The 24,556-nt window shown below is 36.9% G+C and overlaps 1 protein-coding gene across 1 annotated transcript in view; it reads right to left on the bottom strand.

Annotated features, from left to right (window-relative positions):
* Window positions 1-24,556, bottom strand: part of DNAJC15 (DnaJ heat shock protein family (Hsp40) member C15) — an 87,065-nt gene that overhangs the window by 37,789 nt on the left and 24,720 nt on the right. The window contains exons 2-3 of the mRNA XM_064361782.1: window positions 5,458-5,509; window positions 2,831-2,895 (exon numbers count right to left, since the gene is read on the bottom strand). Of these exons, the coding sequence (XP_064217852.1) occupies window positions 2,831-2,895; window positions 5,458-5,509 (117 nt within the window). The remainder of the gene's footprint in view (window positions 1-2,830; window positions 2,896-5,457; window positions 5,510-24,556) is intronic.

The raw sequence follows: 24,556 nt of genomic DNA, 5'->3' as shown, positions 1-24,556 counted from the left end.
TAAAGTAAGTAGTTTAGTAGTTTTACATTTAGTAGTATTATGTTAACTTTTTTTCTTTTTTTTTATATTGTATTTTAGGTTTGGGGGTACATGTGAAGAACATGCAAGATTGTTGCATAGGTACACACATGGCAGTGTGATTTGCTGCCTTCCTCCCCTTCACCTATATCTGGCATTTCTTCCCATGATCTTTCTCCCCAACTCCCCACCCCACACTGTCCCTCCCCTATTTCCCCCCAACAGACCCCAGTGTGTAGTGCTCCCCTCCCTGTGTCCGTGTGTTCTCATTGTTCAACACCCGCCTATGAGTAAGAACATGTGGTGTTTGATTTTCTGTTCTTGTGTCAGTTTGCTGAGAATGATGGTTTCCAGGTTCATCCACATCCCTACAAAGGACACAAACTCATCATTTTTGATGGCTGCATAATATTCCATGGTGTATATGTGCCACATTTTCCCTGTCCAGTCTATCATTGATGGGCATTTGGGTTGGTTCCAGGTCTTTGCTATTGTAAACTGTGCTACAATGAACATTCGTGTGCATGTGTCCTTATCGTAGAACGATTTATAATTCTTTGGATATATACCCAGTAATATATCCAAAATTGCTGGGTCAGATGGAATTTCTATTTCTAGGTCCTTGAGGAATCGCCACACTGTCTTCCACAATGGTTGAACTAATTTACACTCCCACCAACAGTGTAAAACTGTTCCTATTTCTCCACACCCTTTTCAGGATCTGTTGTCTCCAGATTTTTTAATGATCGCCATTCTAACTGGCGTGAGATGGTATCTCAATGTTGTTTTGATTTGCATTTCTCTAATGACCAGTGATGATGAGCATTTTTTCATATGTTTGTTGGCCTCATGTATGTCTTCTTTTGTAAAGTGTCTGTTCATATCCTTTGCCCACTTTTGAATGGGCTTGTTAGTTTTTTTCTTGTAAATCTGCTTTAGTTCGTGGTAAATTCTGGATATCAGCCCTTTGTCAGATGGGTAAACTGCAAAAAATTTTTCCCATTCTGTTGGTTGCCAATTCACTCTAATGACTGTTTCTTTTGCCATGCAGAAGCTGTGGAGTTTGATTAGGTCCCATTTGTCTATTTTGGCTTTTGTTGCCAATGCTTTTGGTGTTTTGGTCATGAAGTACTTGCCTATGCCTATGTCCTGAAAGGTTTTGCCTAGATTTTGTTCTAGGGTTTTTATGGTGTTAGGTCTTATGTTTAAGTCTTCAATCCATCTGGAGTTAATTTTAGTGTAAAGTGCCAGGAAGGGGTCCAGTTTCTGCTTTCTGCACATGGCTAGCCAGTTTTCCCAACACCATTTATTAAACAGGGAATTATTTCCCCATTGCTTGTTTTTGTCAGGTTTGTCAAAGATCGGATGGTTGTAGATATGTTGTGTTGCCTCCGAGGCCTCTTGTCTCAGCCCAAAATCTCCTGAAACTGATAAGCAACTTCAGTAAAGTCTCAGGATACAAAATCAATATGCAAAAATCACATGCATTCCTATACATCAATAACAGACTTAAAGAGAGCCAAATCAAGCACGAACTGCCATTCACAATTGCTACAAAGAGAATAAAATACCTAGGAATACAACTAAAAGGAACGTAAAGGACTTCTTCAAGGAGAACTACAAACCACTGTTCAACGAAATAAGAGAGAACACAAACAGATGGAGAAACATTCCATGTTCATGATTAGGAAGAATCAGTATCGTGAAAATGGCCATACTCCCCAAAGTAATTTACAGATTCAACGCTATCCCCATCAAGCTACCAATGACCTTCTTCACAGAACTCAAAAAAACCACCTTAAACTTCATATGGAACCAAAAGAGAGCACGCATAGCCAAGTCAATTCTAAGCAAAAAGAACAAAGTGGGAGGCATCACACTACTGGACTTCAAACTATACTACAAGGCTATAGTAATCAAAACAGCATGGTACCAGTACCAAAACAGAGATATAGACCAATGTCAACTTTGATATAACTAACTTTCCCTGTTTAATTACTGTTCATTTATTTAATAAACATTTAGTGATTCTTCATCTCTGTGCCAGGAGCTTAGAATAGCTGATAATCAACTTGGTTTGTAGCAATTTGAGAATTTCAAATCTCCACCAAGTTGATCTATCCCAAATCTGCTTCTATTTCCCTAAAGCCAATGTTTATGCTACAGGGTTTCATTGACTTTTCTTTATATTGTCTTCAGTGGTTGCAAACTACAATTCATACTGTTGCTTTTATGGATACATACTATCATTCACTTTTTCACTTATTTTCAGCTCCCAAGAATAGCTATAATGCCAGTACAAGAATGTATAATTAGTTCTATAGCATTTCATGGTTGGAATCTTGTAATTTTATGTTTGAGATGGCCAGGCATGATGCTATAAGGGGACTAGTTTCAAATTTCAAGATGGCATCAACTCTTGGGTAAGCTCCATCAGGACAAAAACCATGTCTTCTTTGTTTATCAGCTATTCCAAGCTCCCGGCACAGGGATCAGGACTCACTAAATGTTTACTGAGTAAATGAACAGTAACTAAACAGGGAAAATAAGCTACATCAAAGTGGATATAATACTACTAAACAGATTATAATAATTAGATGTCAAAACAATGAATAAAGTTAGATATAAAAATAATGTGACCAAAAACTTAAAAGAAACTGAGCCAGTAAGTTAGGCAAACTCATCAATGATATTGAAGGAAATAAACAGCTACAAACATTGGAAAATCCAAGCCATTTTCTAAGTTAATTCAAATATGTCATACTAACAAAAATCAAAATGAGTTTTCTAACTAAAGCCACGTTCAACTTACAATCTTCTTTGCAGTTTCTGTGATAACTTGTTCTAGAGGTTTCCAGATCCGAAATGTATAGCGACCTAAATAGTAAAAGGAATAAAAGCAAACATATTTTCTATAATCAAAATCAATCATTACCTTCAAAGTGCTTGTCACAGTATTTGATAGTTTATATATGTTATTTCAATAAATATTTCAAAACTTACCAAAAAGATGGTCATTTTTTTCAAATTTATAACTTACTGGAGGGCAGAATTTCATGTTAATACCATTATCATAGCCATTAAATTTATCAACTTCTAGTTTATGATAATAAAACTAGAAATTTTCAAAGTTTATGTATAATATCTTACATTTGTTATGGTACAGGTCACAAAAAAAGATCCTAGTATTCTTTCTACAACAAACTGTAAACTCCTATTATGTATAAAGACATTATAATACTAAAATGATTAATTGTATTGCTTTTTATGGTGATAATCACTTTGAAATATATAGAAAACAAATTCTATCTATGATCTACACTACACATATGATCTTAATGGAATTATCTCTATAGTAAAAAGGCAATTATGTATGAAACAATTACTAAGGATGTTAATTATCCAATTTTTCTCACTGAGGATGGCTACTCTCTCTAAAACCTTATTTTTAGCTCTTTCCTTAGTTAGAAATCCTAACAATCAAAACTCCCCTGAGTCTTGACAACTAAGAGTCAAGAGTAAAACAGGTTCTAAATTATTTTGAGGGCATCAAACAAGAGTAAAATATTATCTAGTTAATTTATCTTTTGCACTCCAACCAGATTTATCTTCTAGTATCTCTTTCTCCAACAGTCTTGCTAGTAAAACAGTATATGACACTACAGGCTTTAAACTGCTAACCATAAGCCTATTTGCAAATCAAGAGTTCTACTGCAAAAATTCAACTGCCTAGATCTTTTAGAAAAATTTACCTGCCTATGTATACTGCTATTTCTGTGCAAACATGTTACATGAAAGACAGGATGCCAGAAATGGGAAAATGTGAAGATTAAAGAGCTCTTGATATAAAGAAGAACACTAAAGTGAAATTAAATGAGGCTGATTCCCTAACTTGCCTGTATCTCTTGGGCAGTTGAGCACCAAGCGCTCACCAACTGAGCTAACCGGCCGCTCACCTGTATCTCTTATCACACAGATGATATCTTCCATTTGATTTTACAATAGTATGAAATATAGCTTTTATATTACCTCAAAATTCTTCAAAACCATAGTGACTGACTTCTAGTCTCAGTTAAAAAGCAGTTAAATGCTTTAAGAAGTGACATGTGGTGGTTTACTCTAACTGGAGGACCTAGTTCCAAAAATCTAAGTGTACTTTCTCCTAAATTCTGTTATTTGGTTGTATTTGGCTCTGGAAGAGATTTTGCTATTATTTAATATAATATTCTAGTCAGTGATATGAGTTTGGAAACAGTGTGTTCTACATAGAATACACACACCAATTGCTGTCACTTTAGAAAGACAACCCTGGAAAAAATACATCTTTATCTAATTTCAAATCAAAATCTTACATTTGAATTCATAACTATGCCTACTCTACTATAATAATTAATACTAAAATTCCTTTATGTTTAGGGGCAAGTTTGTCAGAACTTCTTTTGAGACATGATATTCTTCTCATGAAACCTCAGAAATTAGTTAAGTGTAAGTTATATAATTGAGACATAAGACCCTGATGACAAAAAGATCAAGAGAATCTGAACCACTGATCTAGATTTTAAAGTTCTGATTGTTAAGGTGTTTTTTCACTTGCAAGGCAAAAGATTAAAATAAATAAAGTGGTTTAAATGATAATCATGAGAAATTAAATACCATATAAAACAAGACCTTCTTTTTTTCTCACTTTTCTATTAGATCTTACTAAACTCCATATAGCCACAATGGAATGCAACTTCGCCTAAAAGAAGATCCAATTAACAAGATCAGATCGATAGAACTTACAAACACAAATGCTAAAACAAAAAAGTAAATCTTTATCAATGAGGAAATATTATCAAATTAACATTTAATTAGAAAATAGCTAATTTTAAACTACTATAAGTTAATGACAGACTCAGCAAGTTTACTTTAGATCTTTAGAACTATTCTATCCAGCAAGGTAATTTTAGCAGTGAAAAAAGTCTCCTGGGTTTATCAAGGTAATTAAACCAATATGTTGAGAGACAAATTAAAAAATAAACTACAGGGAACAAGTATGCTAATGAGAAAGAACTGACAGCTCAAAATGCATAAACCTATTTGCAAGAAAAAACAAATATGGGAGAATAAGGAACCCCATACCACTTACATTACATAATATTAAAGATTTCTTTTTATAGTATACTATACCTCAAACTGAAAAAAAAAAAAAGCCAGGAAGATAAACTATTATTGCAGCTAGTTTTCCTGGCTTTTTATCACTAATTTTCTTCCCATAAAGTTTATCTAGATTTTGCTACAATGACAAATGTTCAGTAACTACAAATGGTGGAAAGAATGAGAATGCATAATGCCTAAAAACCAAAACCTCAGAACACTAGGGGTCTACTCATGAATCACTGTAGATGCTGTTTGGAAATATTTCTCCTGCAATTTATTGGTATATATTCTTTATCTTACCTGCAAATACAAGAGCCGCAACACCCAGTCCTACAGTTATCAAACTTCTTGACTGTGGAAGAAAAAAAAGAATATTACTTATGATATAACATGCTGGGCTTTAAAAGTAAATCATTTTTAATAATGAGAATAATTATGTTACAATACTACATTTTCTTCAAGCTCTACTGTGAAGACCAGGACTTTAAAAAATATGCAGTGTCTATGAGATTATATCTGCTGCTCACTATATCAGCTAATTCTCAGTGAACTGAAATGATTCTAGATTTTCATTTAATTTCCATATATTTGAATCCATTCTAACCAAGAGCTTTTATATTACCAATTGCTAAAATTTTTTCTATAGACTATTTTTAATAGTGGGTTTAATATATTTATCTTCTATAAAGATAAAAGGCACATATTTCCTCCTCCATATTTTACATTTGCAATGTTCAATAGCATTTGCTATATTTAAAAATTTCATGAAATCTGACATTAACGTTTAGGAAAGAAGTAAAGCTTCCAAACTTAACAAAAATACTACTACTAATAAATCAAGAGTTGGCTAATGTCTACCCTAATAAGGGCCCAAAATTCAGAATGTCAGAATCTAAAGACATAAGCTAATTCTGATGAAAATCGATTTTAAATTGGCTGTATACCCATATTATTGTAAGCTTTTTTCCTTAAACATCTCAGGAAAATATTAATGTCACAATAACAAAAGATTTATGTGGCAAAGATCAATGGTTATCCTCAATATCCAGTCTCCTTTTTTTCAATAGGATCAGGAATTCCTATTTTTAGCCCGACATATTTTTCCAAGCCTGCTTAAGACTTAGGTGTGGCTATGTTAACTAAGTGTTGGCTCATAAGATATAACCAGAGTAGTAGATGCAAGTTCTGAGAAGTCCTACGGGGTGGTAGGGAGATGTCCTTCTCCTTTTCCATTTCTCCTCCTGATGGCTGGAATGCATACATTATTCCTGGAGCTCTTGGATAAAGAAGGAAGAACAATGAGATGAAAAGACACTATTCCAGACGATCATGGCGTTGCCTTGTCACCCCTGAATTGTCCCTATTTATTAATACATGAGATAAAAAGAAAAGTCCTATCTTCCTAAGCCTCTATATTTTTGGGTTTTAGGCACTTGAGGCCAAAACAAATTCTAATGGATACAAAATTAAGAAGTGAAACCACAGAAACGTTTTTGTCTGATAAGTGCTGAGAGAGGCAAATCCATAAGAGTCAGCAAAGACTTTTAAAACACTAGCATAACCTCCCTAGGCAACAGAATGAATATACTTCTTAATTGGTGCAGACATAGTAAGATGGAGGCTGAGACTAAAGGGATGCTAAAACCAAAAAGCCATTCAGCCACGGGCCTTCAAGTTCTGTAAGGAAATATACATACCAAATCATAGGAAATCAAAGTCCCAACCTCCAAGGAATGACTCTACAAGGAGAAATACCAGGTCAGCAAGGGTAGCTGCGTGAAGGTGCTCTAACTTTAATATGCAAAACTCTGAGAAATCTAGAGCCTGAAGACAAGATGAAGGACATTCCTCTAGGATTCTCTCCCCATCAGTTCCAGCTTTAAGTCACGCCTTTTCACAAGGAAATGACAGCAGGGCCATTTCAGTAAAAGAAGATTCATTCTGTAGCAGAGAAGAGAAGGCACAGAGCTACCTACCAGAGAGGGAAACGATATTCAGGGTCCTTTTCTGGTTGTCTAGCCTGCCTGAAACAGAAAGTTATTCCTGAATAGAAGACGTATTTAAAGAAAATAATGTTCTGTTGAGGTATCTTTTTGCCATTTTCTAGGGCTTCCCTGGTGCTATATATTTTGAGCTCTCTGTCCTGACTTTCCATTGGTTCACTTTAAGGACCCTCAGTCCAGTCAAACTATTCAACTATTTCATATGTGAATTATATCTTCTTCCCTTATAATTGTGTTTGTTTTCTCATTAGAAACACTCATATTTGCCTACTCAAATCCTACCTGCTCTTAATATCTCAGCCTGAATCTGCCACAGAATGGCAGAAGTCATTTACAACACATAGCTAAGGGCACATATTCAAATATACATACAGACTTCCTCCAAATTAATAATAAAAAGACAGACAGCCAAATGGAAAATGGGCAAAAGACTAAGTCGGTAATTTCACAAAACACACACACGAAACTAAATGGCTAAGAAACATACGAAAATGTGCTCAATTTCAAGCGGAACAAGAGAATACCAACAACAACAAAATGGCATAGAATATTAATATCAGAATACAATTATCTGTGGCCATTATGGAACTTGTTTTGTTCAATGATGCATCCTAAGGGTATAGCAACAGTATCTACACCTCATAGGGTTATGTGAGGATAAAACGTAAGAATACACATAAAGGATTTAGCACAGTGACTTGGGAAATGTCAAACAATCAGTGAATGTGAACTGCTTTCAGTATTATCAGTAAAAGCTGGGCGCAGAGGCTCACGCCTGTAATCCCAGCTACTCGGGAAGCTGAGGCATGAGAATCGCTTGAACCCAGCGGGTGGGGATTACAGTGAGCCAAGATCACGCCACTGCACTCCAGCCTGGGGGATAGAGCAAGACTCTATCTCCAAAATAATAATAATAATGATAATACAAATTATCAATAAAAATAACTACTATTAAATAAGAGTATTATAACAGAAGTTCAAACGAAGTTCTATAACACTTAAATATGTATGAGTAAGAGAAGATTCAGAAAGTGTTTTTGAGGTAGCCTCTGGAAAATGAACTGCTCTTTCCTAGGTTAACTACCCCAATTTTTTACATTTTGATAAATGCACATTTGAAAAATAAAAAGTCTTTAAAAAGGTAAGCAATTATAATATTGAATTTTTATAGATGAATAATTATTCCATCATTTTACTATGTCAACCATTCAAAATGAGAGCAATAGTTGCCTCTACAATTTCAAAGAGATTTTTATTTCAAGGATTAAAGGTATATAAGAAAACATTAAACCATCAGGCATTTGCTCATTTTTCACTTTAACAATATGTAAGGCTAAATTGTGATTAACAATAAAAATTTGATTTAATTCAACAAATAAGTATCACATACTCTGTTGATTATTCTCCATTTGTCTCTTCCCAGATCTGTTTTCCAGTTTTATCTGCCTTGCTCTGCATCTCTGCCTCGCCGTATTTCTAGGGAATAACTTGCCCTTTAACTTCCGGTTGGGTTTCACCAGTGAGAGGAAGAATCAGCAGAAAAAGAAACAGTGGAAGGAAAGAGAAATAATGGCATAATTTATTCCCCGTTTCTTCTCTGTTTTGTTTCTTGTTTGGCCACTGCTCCCATTGGGGTGGCTCTTCTTTCTGCCTACAACTCTCACTGAGTTTTGGAACATGGTTTCCATCCTTGTCCTGTCACCTGGATGGATAACAGTTTCTAAGTGTTGCTAGTCTCTAGGTGATTCATCATCCTTTCTTAGTTATCTTAAACCATGGTCACATCTCTGCAAATAGTCCCTTCAATAAACTATCTTAAAAAAAAAAAAAAAAATCCACCTATTACTACCAGGATTCTCACTGATAAAATCATCACTACATACCAGTTACTGTATTGCATGTGAGAGATGTGGCATGGAACAGGGTAAACTTGGCCCAAATGTTTACATCAAATGAGTCCTATATAGAAACTTGAACATGTTAGGTAGGCCTCCAACTCTATGCTAATCTCCTAAAGATCTTGCTTTTTATCCTTATTACAACATTCATTGTACTAAATTAGTTAGATAAGTATTTGTCCACACCCACATCTCATGTGGAAATGTAATCCTCAATGTTGGAGGTGGGGCTTGGCAGGAGGTGTTTGGATCATGGGGGCAAATCCCTCGTGAATGGCTTGGGTCATCCCTTGGTGATAAGTGAGCTCTTGCTCTGAATACAAATGGGATTTGGTCATTGAAAAGTATGTGGCACCTCCCACCACACTCTCCCTCTTTTGCTACTGCTTACACCATTTGAAATGCCTGTTCCCACTTTACCTCTGCCATGATTGTAAGCTCCCTGATACATCCCCAGAGGCAGAGCATATGTGAACACCATGCTTCCTGCAAAGCCTGCAGAACCATGAGCCAATTAAACATCTTTTTTTAATAAATTGCCCAGTCTCAATATTTCTTTATAGCAATGCAAGAATAGCCTAACACATGTGTCCTTTAGCTTTTCTAGGTATTAAAAGTCTTTAAAAATTTGACAAAAATCTATGGACCATCTCCTCAGGAAAACACAAACATATTACAAAAATGTCTATACAATTTGAGGGGATTCCATCGGTTTTCCTGAAGTCCTTCAGTTCATAAGCTCCAACCTAAGAATCTTCTTTAAAAAGAAATATATAAATATATGAGCTCACTGAAGTCAGAGAGGATCTCTCATGCAATTTTCATCTCCTAGACCATATCAGAAGACCTGTCACATATTTCACTTTTCATTCATTCAATAATTTAAAACTTAATTTTTTAATAACAGAATTAATAGACTATTTCTCTAAAGACTTACTTTGTAGAAAAAAAAAAAACCCAAAGACCTTGTAAACTTTAAAAACAAAGAGAGGAAAAAATGGTGAAGAAGCAGGACTAATTTCCAGCTCCCACTTGGATGAACACAACAGCATGTGAAGACTCACATCACAAACTTTTGCTCCAAGAACTGCTCCAGAAGTTCTTGGAGGAAAACCAAAGGAATTCACAGACCGTTTGAAAGAAGCAGCTTGCCATTGCAAACTCCATGAGACAGCAGAAAAACTGTTAAGTGCCCAAAGGGTGAGAGGGGGAATGTCTGCCTCTGAACATACATCCTCACTGGGGAACCTGAAAATCCAGGTAACAGGAGGATTTAACCTTACCTAGAGCTGAAGCGAATTTGGAGAACTGAGCAAAAAAATAAAAGTAGAAGTAACAGTGGAAGAACCCTTGGTCCCTGGGGACCAAGAACTCTATAAGCACTCTTGGTCCCCAGGGAAGCCATTTCTGACTATCTCACAGGGGTCCTTCAGGAGGGCTGCCAGTGGAATTAGGGAGGGAACACAGAGAGAAGGAAACTTCCAGGTGACCTTTGTAATAATTTCAATTATTCCCAGTGTGAATTTTCCTGGGAAGAAAAGAGGAAGGGGTGGGAGAGGATGAAACAGGAAGTGCAGATATGAACACAGCAGCTGCAGCATGCAGGGAGCCTGAAAGCCATGGGAAGCTTGTAGCCTGGGGCAAGTTCCCAGTCCTGAGAACCACAACACCATTCCCCACAGTGGCCACAGCAAGCCCTGCCTAAGAACAGTCTGAGCTCAGACAAGCCTCACCCTTCCCCTACCTAGTTATCTTTCTCTACCAGCCCTGGCAGCCAAAAACAAAGGAAATAATCTCTTGGGAACTCTCTGCCCATCAGCTAAGAAAACCAAATACTTATCCAGGTGACCTTAGGACAAGTTTGTATCCCCTCTATACTGCCACAGCTGATGCTCTCTTGAAAGTGTCATCTCCTGGATAGAGGCCAACCAACTCAAGCCATTACAGAAACTCATAAAAGCACGATCACAATCTAAGAAAGAAGAAAATAACAGCTAATTCCACTGCCTGTAGCACTTGGCTAACCAAGGTCCTGAGTCTATCCATGTAACAACTGCACTGCTAGTACAACCAGTATTCAAGAAAACCAGCTCACTAAACAAAACTACAACCAAGGACCCTCACAGAGTCCACTTCTCTCCCGTGCTACCTCCACTGGAGCAGGTGCTGATATCTACAGCTGAGAGACCCAAACACAGATCACATCACAGGACTCTTTGCAGATACTCCCCAGTACCAGCCCAGAGCCCAGTAGTTCTGCTGGGTGACTAGACCCAGATGTGCAATAATAATCACTGCAGTCCAGCTCTCAGGAAGCTGAATTCCTAGGGAAGGGGGAGTGCACCACATCAAAGGATCACCCCATGGGACAAAAGAATCTGAACAGCAGCCTTTGAGCCCCAGATCTTTCCTCTGAAATAGTCTACCCAAACAAGAAAGAATCAGAAAAAAAATCCAGTAATATGACAAAGCAAGGTTCTCTAACAACCCCAAAAGACCACACTAACTCACCAGCAGTGGATCCAAACCAAGAAGAAATCTCTGAATTGCCAGATAAAAAATTCAGAAGGGCAATTATTATGCTTCAAGGAGGCAGTAGAGAAAGGTGAAAAACAACTTAAAGAAATTTAAAATATAATACAGGATATGGACGAAAAAAATTTCCAGAGAAATAGATACCACCAAGAAAAAACAATCACAACTTGTGGAAATGAAAGACACACTTAGAAAAATGCAAAATACACTAGAAAGTTAGAATAAAGAACTTCATAGCTCAAAGACAAGGCTTTTAAACTGACCCAAACTGACAAAAACAAAAAAGAATTTAAAAAAATGAATAAAGCCTCCAAGAAGTTTGGGATTATGTTAAATGATGAAACCTAAGGATAACTGGTGTTCCCAAGAAAGAAGGGAAATCTCAAAGTTTAGAAAATATATTTGAGAGAAAACTGACAAAAACAAAAAAGAATTTTAAAAACTGAATAAAGCCTCCAGGAAGTTTGGGATTATGTTAAATGATGAAACCTAAGGATAATTGGTATTCCCGAGAAAGACGAGAAATCTCAAAGTTTAGAAAACATATTTGAGAGGTTAATAGAAGAAAACATCCCTGGCCTTGTTAGAGATCTAGACATCCAAATACAGGAAGTTCTAAGAACACTTGGAAAATTCATTACCAAAAAAAAAACATCATGTAGGCACATATACAGGCTATCTGAAGTCAAGATGCAGGAAAGAATCTTAAGACTGTGAAGCAAAAGCACCTGGTAATCTATAATGGAAAACCTATCAGATTAACAGCAGATTTCTCAGCATAAACCCTGCAATCCAGAAGGAATTGGGGTCCTATATTTAGACTCCTTAAACAAAACAATTTTCAGCCCAAGAATTTTGTATCCAGCAAAACTAAGCTGCATAAATAAAGAAAAGATAGTCTTTTCCAGACAAACAAATGCTGAGAAAATTCACTACTACCATGCCAGCAGTATAAGAACTGCTAAAAGGAGCTCTCAATCTTGAAACACAACCTCAAAATACACCAAAATAGAACCTTCTTAAAGCACATACCTCACAGGGCCTATAAAACATTCACATCATGAAAACAAAAACACAGGGTATTTAGGAAATAACTAGTACAATGAATATTCGAATAGTACCTCACATCTCAATACTAACATAGAATGTAAATGGCCTAAATGTTTCACTTAAAGGATACAGAATGAAAGAATGAATTAAAAAAAAAAAAATCCAGCTAGGCACGGTGGCTCACGCCTGTAATCCTAGCACTTTGGGAGGCCAAGGCGGGTGGATCACGAGGTCAAGAGATCGAGACCATTCTGGTCAACATGGTGAAACCCCCTCTCTACTAAAAATACAAAAAATTAGCTGGGCATGGTGGTGCATGCCTGTAATCCCAGCTACTCAGGAGGCTGAGGCAGGAGAATTGCCTGAACCCAGGAGGTGGAGGTTGCAGTGAGCCGAGATTGCTCCACTGCACTCCAGCCTGGGTAACAAGAGCAAAACCCCGTTTCAAAAAAAAAAAAAAAATCCACCAACAAAGTATCTACTGTCTTCAAGAGATTCACCTAACACATAAGGACTCACATAAACTTAAGATAAAGGGGTAGTACAAGGTATTCCATGCCAATGGACACCAAAAGCCAGCAGGAGTAGCCAGCTATTCTTTTACCAGACTAAACAGACTTTAAAGCAACAACAGTTAAAAAAGACAAAGAGGTACATTATATAATGATAAAAGGAACAGTCCAACAGGAAAATACCACAATCCTAAATATATATGCACCTAACACTGGAGCTCCCAAATTTACTATTAGACCTAAGAAATGAGATAGATGGCAACCCAATAATAGTGGGGGACTTCAATACTCCACTAACAGCACTAGACAGGTTATCAAGACAGAAATTCAACAGAGAAACAATGGACTTAAACTATACTCTAGAACAAATGGACTTAACAGATATTTACAGAACCTTCTACCCAACAACTGCAAGAATATACATTCTATTCATCAGCACATAGAACATTTTCTAAGATAGACCATATTTCTATTTCCTATAACAATAAAACCAATACCACAGAAATACAAAAGATCATTCAAGAGTACTATGAATATCTTTACATGAACAAACTAGAAAACCTAGTAGAGATGGATAAATTCCAGGAAATATACAACCCTCCAATATTAAACGAGGTAGAACTAGAAACTCTCAAAATACCAATAATAATAAGTGAGACTGAAATGGTAATCTACAAAATTGTCAACAAAAAAAACTCCAGGACCAGATGGATTTAAAGCTGAATTCTGTCAGACATTCAAAAAAGAATTGGTACCAATCCTATTGAACATATTCCAAAAGATAAACAGGGAATCCTCCCTAAATCATTCTATGAAGCCAGTTATCACCCTAATACCAAAACCAGGAAAGGACGAAATAGCAACAACAAAAAACACCTATAAACCAATATCCCTGATGAACATAGATATAAAAATCCTCAACAAAATACTAGCTAACCAAACCCAACAGCATATCAAAAAGAATCCACTGTGATCAAGTGGGTTTCATACCAGGGATGCAGGGATAGTTTAACACAAAGTTAATGAATGTGATATACCACATAAAGAGAATTGAAAACAAAAATCACATGATCATCTCAACAGGCACAGAAAAAGCATGACAAAATCCAGTATTACTTTATGATTAAAACTCTCAGCAAAATCGGCATACAAGAGATATACCTTAATGTAATAAAAGCCATCTATGATAAACCCACAGCCAACATAATACTGAATGGGGAAAAGTTGAAAGCATTCCTCCTAGGAATTGGAACAAGACAAGGATGCCCATTCTCACCACTTCTATTCAACATAGTACTGGAAGTCCTAGCCAGAGCAATCAGACAAGAGAAGGAAATACAGAGCATCCAAATCGGTAAAGAGGAAGTCAAACTGTCTCTATTTGGTGAAGATATGATTGTATAGCTAGAAAACCCTTAAGACTTTTTCAAAAATCTCCTAGAACTGATAAATGAATTCAGCAAAATTTCAGGATACAAAATTAATGTACACAAATCAGTAGCTCTGCTATATACCAATAGCGACCAGGCTGAAAATCAAATCAAGAAATCAACCCCTTTTACAATAGCTGCAAAGAAAAACAAAATAAAATAAAATACATAGGAATATACCTAACCATGAAGGTAAAACACCTCTCTTCTACAAGGAAAACTATCATACAAATGACTGCTGAAAGAAATCATAGACAACACAAACAAATGGAAACACATCCCACACTCATGGATGAGTAGACTCAATATTGTGAAAATGACTGTACTGCCAAAAGCAATCTACAAATTCAATGCAATTCCCATCAAAATAACGACCATCATTCTTCACAGAGCTAGAAAAAAACAATCCTAATTCATACGGCACCAAAAAAGAGCCGCATAGCCAAAGCAAGACTAAGGTATCAGAATAAATCGTGAGGCATTACATCACCCGACTTCATGGTACTGGTATAAAAACAGGCACACAGGTCAATAATAGAAAAGAACAGAGAACCCAGAAATAAAGCCAAATACTTAGAGTCAACTGATTATCCACAAAGCAAACAAAAACATAAAGTGGGGAAAGGATACCCTATTCAACAAATGGTGCTGGGATAATTGGTAAGCCACATGTTGAAGAATGAAACTGGATCCTCATCTCTCATCTTATATAAAAATCAACTCAAGATGGATCAAAGACAAATCTAAGACCTAAAAGCATAAAAATTATAGAAGATAACATCAGAAAAACCATTCTAAACACTGGTTTAGGCAAAGATTTCATTAAATAACCTGCTTCTGAATAATCAAGAAGCCAAAAGTAAATGCTGCAAAAACAAAGATAAATAGATGGGAACTAATTAAACTAAAAAGCTTCTGCACAGCAAAAGAAACAATCAGCAGAATAAACAAACAACCACAGAGTAGGGGAAAATCTCTGCAAACTATGTATCCAACAAAGGACTAATATACACAATCTATAAGGAACTCAAACCAATTGGCAAGAAAAAAAAAAACAATCCCATTAAAAAAGTATGCTAATGGCTGGGCATGATGCTCATGCCTGTAATCCAGCATTTTGGGAGGCCGAAGTGGAAGGATCACCTGAGGCCAGGAGTACGAGACCAGCCTGACCAACATGGTGAAACCCTGTCTCCACTAAGAATATAAAAATTAGCCAGGTATGGAGGCAAGCACCTGTAATACCAGCTACTTGGGAGGTTGATATAGGAGAATTGTTTGAACCTGGGAGATGGAGGTTGCAGTGAGCCAAGATCACACCACTGCACTCCAGCCTGGGGGACAAGAGCAAGACTCCATCTCAAAATAAGTGTGCTAAGGACATGAACAGACAATTCTCAAAAGAAGATATACAAATGGCCAACAAACATGAAAGAATACTCAACATCACTAATTATCAGGGAAATGCAAATCAAAACCACAATACCATACACCTTACTCCTGCAAGAATGGCCATAATTTAAATATAAAAAAGTAATAGATGTTGGCATGGATATGACAAAAGGGAACACTTTTACCCTGCTGGTAGAAATGTAAACTAGTACAACCACTATGGAAAACAGTACAGAGATTCCTTAAAGAACTAAAAGTAGAACTACCGTTTGATCCAGCAACCCCACTCTTGGGTATCTACCCAGAAGAAAAGAAGTCATTATATGAAAAAGATACTGCACATGCATGCTTATAGCAGCACAATTCACAATTGCAAAAATATGGAACCAGCCCAAATGCTCATCAATCAGAGTGGATAAGAAAATGTGGTATATACATACCTTGAAATACTACTCAGCCATAAAAATGAACAAATAGGCCAGGCGCAACAGCTTATGCCTGTAATGCCATCACTTTGGGAGGCTGAGGCGGGCAGATCACAAGGTCAAGAGATCAAGATCTCATCCTGGCCAACACGGGGAAACCCAGTTTCTACTAAGATTACAAAAAAATTAGCTGAGTGTGGTGGTGCATGCCTGTAGTCCCAGCTACTCAGGAGGCTGAGGCAGGAGAACTGCTTGAATCCAGGAGGGGGAGATTTCAGTGAGCCAAGACCAAGCCACTGAACTACAGCCTAGGCAACAGTTTGAGACTGTCTCAAAAAAAAAAAAAAAAAAAAAAAAAAAGAATAATGGCATCCACAGCAACCTGGATGGAGCTGGAGACCATTATTCTAAGTGAAGTAACTCAGGAACAGAAAACCAAATATTGTATGTTTTCACTTACAAGTAGGAGCTAAGATAGGAGTATGCAAAGGCATAAGAATGATACAACATATTGTGGGGATTCATGGGGCAGGTAAGGGGCGGGGGTGAGGGATAAAAGACTATACATTGGGTACAGTGTTCAGGGGACGAGTGCACTAAAATCTCAGAAGTCACCACTAAAGAAACTTATCTGTGTAACCAAACACCACCTGTTCCCCTAAAACTTACTGAAATAAAAAATAATAAAATAAAAGCCAAGTAATAAAAACAACAAAAAGAAATCCAAATTAGGTAGATCACTAGAGCAAAAAGGATGTTCAGTAAATAATCAAAATTGTACAATCAAATCTTACTTATCAAAAACTCATTTATTTACTGGAATTAAAATTCCTTATGCAGTTTCAAATCAAGGCTAAAAAAATTTTTTTAATCTTAAAAATTCTTTATTGAAGAGGGTTTAATCTAAATTACCTTTCATTGTATTTTAATTAATTTGACATTAAAATATAACTTTTTGAGCATGAACAAATGATAGCAAACAAAAACATATTTAGAAGTTGAAATCAACTTGAAATTTTTTAAAATATCATATATCCTATAAAATCAGATTTTATAATCTGAAGTAAGAATTAAAGACCTCACTTTGGGAGGCTGAGATGGAAGAGTTGCTTGAGCCCAGAAGCTCGACACCAGCTTGGGCTACACAAGAAGACCCTATCTCTACCGCAAAAAAAGAAAGTTAGTTGGGTGTGGTAGGTGTGCCTGTAGTCCCGGCTACTTGGGAGGCTGAGGTGGGAGGTTTGCTTGAACCCAGGAGATTGAGGCCGCTGTGCGCTGTGATTATGCCACTGTACTCCAGCTTGCCGTCTCAAAAAAACTAAGAAATTTAAAAAAATTTTAAAGGAAACAATAAAAGTTATTATAAAGTTTCCTATGGAATTAGGAAGGCTGTTAGATCTATAAACAATTAAAACTGACCAAGTGTTGTGGCTCACACCTATAATCCCAGCACTTTGGGAGGCTGAGGTGGGGGGAAAAAAAAAAAATCACCTGAGGGGTCAGGAGTTCAAGACCAGCCTGGACAACATGATGAAATCCTGTCTCTACTAAAAATAGAAAAAATTAACCAGGTGTAGTGGCAGGTGCCTGCAATTCCAGCTACTTGGGAGGCTGAGGCAGGAGAACGGCTTGAACCTGGGAGGTAGAGGTTGCAGTGAGCCAATATCGTACCATTTCACTGCAGCCTGGGCAACAAAGCAAGACTCCGTCTCTAAATAAATAAATAAATAAAACTTTAATTGACCCAGAATAATACGAATTGTTTCCTACTACCTAACATTTTTTTATTTGCTAAAAACCCACTGGTATTTCTTTTCAGACACAGATTTCGTGAGCTGTAAAACATTAACAATTCTCCTCAAACTTCCACTTATGTCAATGACTCAAACAGGAAAAAGAAACTAATTTCAAATGTAGAAAACAGACATACAGGAGAAAGGGAGTCAATCTAAGTAAGTAACTCACACAGAACTCTTGACCATAACCTTTCTTTGGCCTTAATTTTTTAGAATAAAATAACATCTAAAACACACCGAAGTTTTTGAATAACCTATGGTTTATTACTCGGCATAACTGTGTAAATATCTGATAATTCCATCAACATGTTCTCTATTTTACTACTGTTGAAAAAAAATTAACATGCTTTCATCACTATGCTAGTTCTCATTTACTAAACTTCAGTATCATATCCTTGGGCTGAGAGGATTTGTATTATTTTTTTTTTTTAGGCAGAGTCCTGCTCTGTCACCAGGCTGGAGTACAGTGGCACAACCTCAGCCTCCTGAGTAGCGGGGACTAGAGGCGTGCGCCATCACGCATAGCTAATTTTTATATTTTTAGTACAGACAGGGTTTCACCATTTTGGCCAGGATGGTCTGGATCTCCTGACCTCGTGATCCGTTCGCCTCGGCCTCCCAAAGTGCTGGAATTACAGGCATGAGCCATCGCGCCGGGCTGAGGAGCTGTATTTTGTTTCTTTCATATGCACAACATCATATTGATCCAGTTGTAAACAGAAAGATGTACTTCAATTTTTATTTTGAATATTTTTTAAACAATGATGCTTTAAAACTAAACTGCCAATAAGAGAAAAGAAAAAATGATATTGAAAAGACAGTATAATAGCAAAATGGTGAATCAGGCATAATGTTAGTACCACAACTACAGTCATTTTCGACCAACATGGCAATAACCAGGTTAAATGCCTAAAACTGTTCATGCGATCAGACAAACATCTGTGAATTTTGCAGAAATAGAGAAATGTTGCTGTTTCTTTGATTCAGGAAAAACTGGGATATAAAAACAAATCAGAAAGTATCATTTAAAAAAGAAAAGTAAGTATATTCCTGTACGCTCGTATAGGCTAATATTGACCTAAGTGTAACACATATGTAGCAGTGGATGATAAATGTGGATGCCATAAGGCTTTTTTTTTTTAATTCTTAAAAAAAATTCCGTCAAAAAAAAAAAAATCCACAAGGCTGCCTTGGGTGAGTTTTAGTTTTGAAACATTTTCTTTGAAGATTCAGATGTCTATGGCTTAGAAAAGTAGCTAACATTTTCTAGGCCTCCAGAATATCTAAATAAATTATTGGATATATTTATTATTGTTACATAAAATTAGAGTAGCACATATTTCTACTTATAGAACAAGCTGATCTTTCTTTAAATACATGCACATATATACCTTGAAATCAGTTACAAACTCCACCAAAAAAATTCTTTTACAACTGGCCCAGAATGGTGTTAGGGAATAGTGGTCTCTATGTAAGAAAAACCAAAAACCTAACATTCTACTGATGTCAAATTTAGAAGTTTAGTTTTTAACAATCTTGTCATGGTCACCATGGGAAAAGAAAAGATGATATATATTCAAAAAACAAATTTATGTGATATGGGACAAGGGTGTTTAAGATTTAAAATTCACAACTTTAGAATACACTTGTCAAAAATTACAAAAAGCATAGCTTTCACTGCAATCTGACCATATACAATGCATGAATATTTTGGATCTAAAAACTTTCAGGCATATGCAAAAACAGCACTGCAGAATTGGTGGCAAATTGTCAATGAAATCATTGATTGGTTTCAAAATGGTGGCAGAGTTACCACAGAATGGTTAACAGGGTGAAACCTGGTTAATATTTTTGTATTTTTAGTAGAGATGGGGTTTTCACCCTGTTTAATCAGGGCGAAAACCCCATCTCTACTATGAATACAAAAAAATATTAGCCGGGTGTGGTGGCACGTGCCTATATCCCAGATACTTGGGAGGCTGAGGTTGCAGCAAGCCAAGATTGTGCCGTTAAGCTCCAGCCCGGACAACAGTGTGAGACTCAGTCTCATAAAAAAAAAAGAAAGAAAAGTCTTATGTTCTCACTAAATAGCACCATTACACAATTACGATTTCTGATGGCTGCTGGCCCTTCAAGCCTGCTCTGTACCATTATCTTCCTCATTGTTAATTAGTACCCTTTCCCATTCCTCATGACTCTTACTAAACTTTTACTTTCCACATAAGCCTTCAAGTTTTTCATCCATGCAGCAAGCACGAACCCCTTATGCTTTCTACTCCTTCGCACCTGAATGCTATGTAAGGGACTGCTATGGAAAGCCCATGGGCTTCAAGTTAATAAGACCTAAGCTCCAATTCCACCTCAACATTCTGCAACCCTAAGCTGTTCTCTCTGGGCCTATTTCATCATCTATAAAATGATAATATAAATACCTATATCATAATATGCTCACAATGATTCAAACAAGGTTATGAAAAATGATCAGCACCTATGTGAACATGGTGGATATTCCATGTAAGTCCTTTTTTCATTTTCACATTATTTACTCTTACTCCTTCTGTTTCTCTCTGCTTTACTCCTCCTGGGAAATCTTACTCACCAGTCAACTTCAAGTCCATCTTCTTACTCCTTCTTACTCCTGTTCCTCTCTGCTTTCCCTCTTGGGAAATCCTACTCAGCAATCAATTTCAAGCCCATCTTCTTACTCCTTCTGTTCCTCTCTGCTTTACTCCTCCTGGGAAATCTTACTCAGCAATCAACTTCAAGCTCATCTTCTCAATAATGCTTTCCCCACTCACCTCTTACCCAAACACAACTCTTCAGTACTCAGCAGATCTTTCTACTACAATACATATTACATTAGTTATACTCATTTACCTATTTCAAATCCCTTCCAACATGTATGCTTCTGGAGGTACGGATTGTGTTGTTTTTCTTTGGATTTCCAAAATCTAGCAAAGCATCTGGTACATAATACGTTTTCTAAAAGTCTGTATAACATGAAAATGATCTTAAGAAGCCTTCCTACCACCCAGATGTCTCTTGTAGCTCTTATTACATGTGTACCGTACTGGTGACTGAAATTATGTTTTAAAATGGTAAAAAATAATGGACGCTAGTTAAACTTAATTAAGACTCCAACATATAGTCATGCTTCAAAATATCCTAGAGCAGGTAATATATCCAAAAGTCTCATGAAAGACAAAGAAAATAAAGTTAGGACCTTGTCAGGTATATTTCCTTATCAATAAATAAATAAATAAATAAAAATGAAGATTATCCACAGGTTATGTGGAAAACATGAAGGAATAACTAATTTGTTAAACAAACATTAAACAAAATAAACTTCCAATGAAAAGGTTAGGTAATTTGGTAAACAGCCATTTGAAGGCTATTTCCTATCTCTGACTGGCTCATTAATTAATTCAATAAATACTCAGTGAGTGTTTACTATGTGCTAGTCATGATGTTAAGTCCTAGGGATATATCAGACAAAATCACTATCCCCATGCCGGTATATTTTAGCGAGGGACAGACAACGAACAGTATAAAAAAGAAAAATATATAATTATTTTACACAGTGGTATGTGCTATGGAAAAGAAATTTAGCAGGTGAAAGAATTAGGTGTGTGCTTACATGGTGAGAATAACAAATTTGAAGTGAATTGAGCAAGCTTCGCTGAAAAAAGGACTTCTGGAAAAAAAGTAAAAGGATTCCTTACATTTTCGGCTAGCAATGGAAACAAGTTTAAATGCCCTAAAGCACAGGTGGTGCCAGTGTGCCTGAGGAATAGCCAGAAGGCCAGTGTGCATACAGCAGGGAGAGAGAGTAAAAAAAATAGGCAATAAGGTCGGACAGGTCACAAGGAGAACAGAACATGCTGGGCCTTACACGATCAACATAGAGACTAGCTTTTCTCTGAGTGATACAATACCTCATTGTTTTGAGCAGAGGCCTAAGACTATCTCACTTAAAGTTCTAAGGATCCTTGTACTTGTCATGTTGAGAATAGATTGTAGAGGATCAAAAGCAGAGGTATGGGGATGAGTTCTAAGTCTATTAAATAAGCCATGAAAGAGATAATGGTCACTTGGACTAGAGGGATTCATGATGGAAATGAGGAAAGTGGTGAGATACTCGACAGATTTTGGAAGTAAGGCCAATAGGATTTGCTGAGAGACTGGATATGGAGTCAAGGTTACTGTCTTGAACAACTAAAAGAATAAGAGAAGAGTCAAGGTTACTGTCTTGAACAACTAAAAGAATAAGAGAAGAGTCAAAGGTTACTGTCTTGAACAACTAAAACAATAAGAGAAGAGTCAAGGTTACTGTCTTGAACAACTAAAAGAATGAAACTGCCTTTGCTGCAAGGGTTGTGAGATATCTGAGGCAAAGAAAGGGGATGTCAGGAACTCTCTTTTGGACTTATTTTCTAACAATAGCCATGATGAGTATGATAAATAAAACCTAAGCAAAGCAGTATGAGAATTCCTAACACCTAGGGGGTAAAGATGGGGAGGTCTCATCTACTAATGGAAAAGAAGAATGGGCCTGATGTTGTTTCAAAACATTCATTCTTTGTTATCTTGCAGTGACTTAATTCTCAAGGCTTAATCACAAGCAAATCACTTTCTACTGAACTCGGTGCTTATAGTGTCTTACTATTAGGTTCAATTTCCACAAAGAAAACTCTTTGAATTTAAACAACAGCAAGTGGAAAGGAGAAAAAAGAGAGGTGTTGGGAACCAGCCCAACCCCGTAAGTGGGTGCCCTTAGTCCCTGCGGTGAGGAGGGATTGAGAAAAGGAAATAAAGACAGAGACACAAGAATAGAATTTACAGCATGGGTCCAGGGGACCAAAGCAAGTGTTGGTCCCCGAGCTCTGGGTTCCAAACACTTTTATTATGTGTATAATTTCATTGATCTTATGGGTGTGGAAGGGGAGGGTGAAGGGGTGGAGAGCACTTGAGATCCTCCTAAGACCTGCTAAACTAGTGCTCTGAGTATTTGACAGCACTTGAGATCCTTCTTTTTTTTTTTTTTTTTTTTTTTTCTGAGATGGAGTTTCGCTCTTGTTACCCAGGCTGGAGTGCAGTGGCGCAATCTCGGCTCACCGCAACCTCCGCCTCCTGGGTTCAAGCAATTCTCCTACCTCAGCCTCCCGAGTAGCTGGGACTACAGGCTGTGCCACCATACCCAGCTAATTTTTTTTTGTATTTTTAGTAGAGACGGGGGTTTCACCATGTTGACCAGGATGGTCTCGATCTCTTGACCTAGTGATCCACCAGTCTCATCCTTCTAAGACATGCTAAACTAGTACTCTGAGTTTATCATCCATTGTTATCAGGGTGTGGCTGCATCAGAAGTATAGTGGATTAGGAGCCACCAGGCCTGACCACACCCAATGCATCCAGGGGCTTTTATCTCCCGAGCATTGAGGACATAGAGTAATTAAAATCACTCTATATTCTGAGAACCTAGGCAGAGCCTGAGGTGTTCTGTGATCTCTGCCCTGCAAGGCTTTTCTCCTGGCCAGCTCCCACCTGCAAAGACCCTCCTGGATCTTGTAAGCAGAGGTTGCCTCCCTTCTCGGAGATCTTTGCATAAGCCCTCTTTAGGAGGCCGTCATACAGTCTCCATGTTGAGAAGGCATTTGTGGGACCACAGCAGTACTGCCTGCTCTGCAACCACCCCGAGGTGTTCCCCGGTGTTACTGAGCTCTTGGATGGTCTTTACCTTAGACCTCCTGTTGCTGCTTGATTTCTAATTAACGGCACCAATAATATAGTTTAGTTAGGTATATAAACTTCAGTGTACTCTGAACCAAGCAACCTTATAATTATTTAGCTAGAATTAACATAGGTCTCCCCCTGGCCATCTTGACCCACAAGAGGGAACAAGAAAGTCTGCTGGCAAATCAATATAATTTGGGAAAGAGAGGTATTATCCATGCAGATCAGAATAAGGAGGGGAGGAAAATTTACATTCAAGAAAAAGTGTCAGACGATAAAATGACATTAACAAGAGAATTTTTACAACTATCCTGCCCTAAAATCTTCAAGCCAATATAAATTTCACAGACTTTCATATCTAAATTGAACCAGTCTACATTAATATACCCTACCCTTACCATTATTGTTCCATTGCAAAAAGCAAATACATTTGAACTTCTCCCAAAACATCAATTCCCATGAAAGCCTTACATTAAGCAAAAAAGAAAGGCAAAGCCAACTACATTTCTATTTGCTCTGTTTTTACGTCACTTAATTTCTCTTAAACCACAGGCAAGCATTAATATCTATAGCAAGACTAGTGAATAAATAAAAGAGCAAAACAACAAAACAAAATCAAAAGCCG

Source organism: Aotus nancymaae, unplaced genomic scaffold (assembly GCF_030222135.1).
Source record: "Aotus nancymaae isolate 86718 unplaced genomic scaffold, 86718_ANA_hifiasm-v0.15.2.pri h1tg000043l, whole genome shotgun sequence".
NCBI lineage: Eukaryota > Metazoa > Chordata > Mammalia > Primates > Aotidae > Aotus > Aotus nancymaae.
Note: the sequence above shows the minus strand (reverse complement) of the source record. Positions and strands in the feature narration are given on the sequence as shown.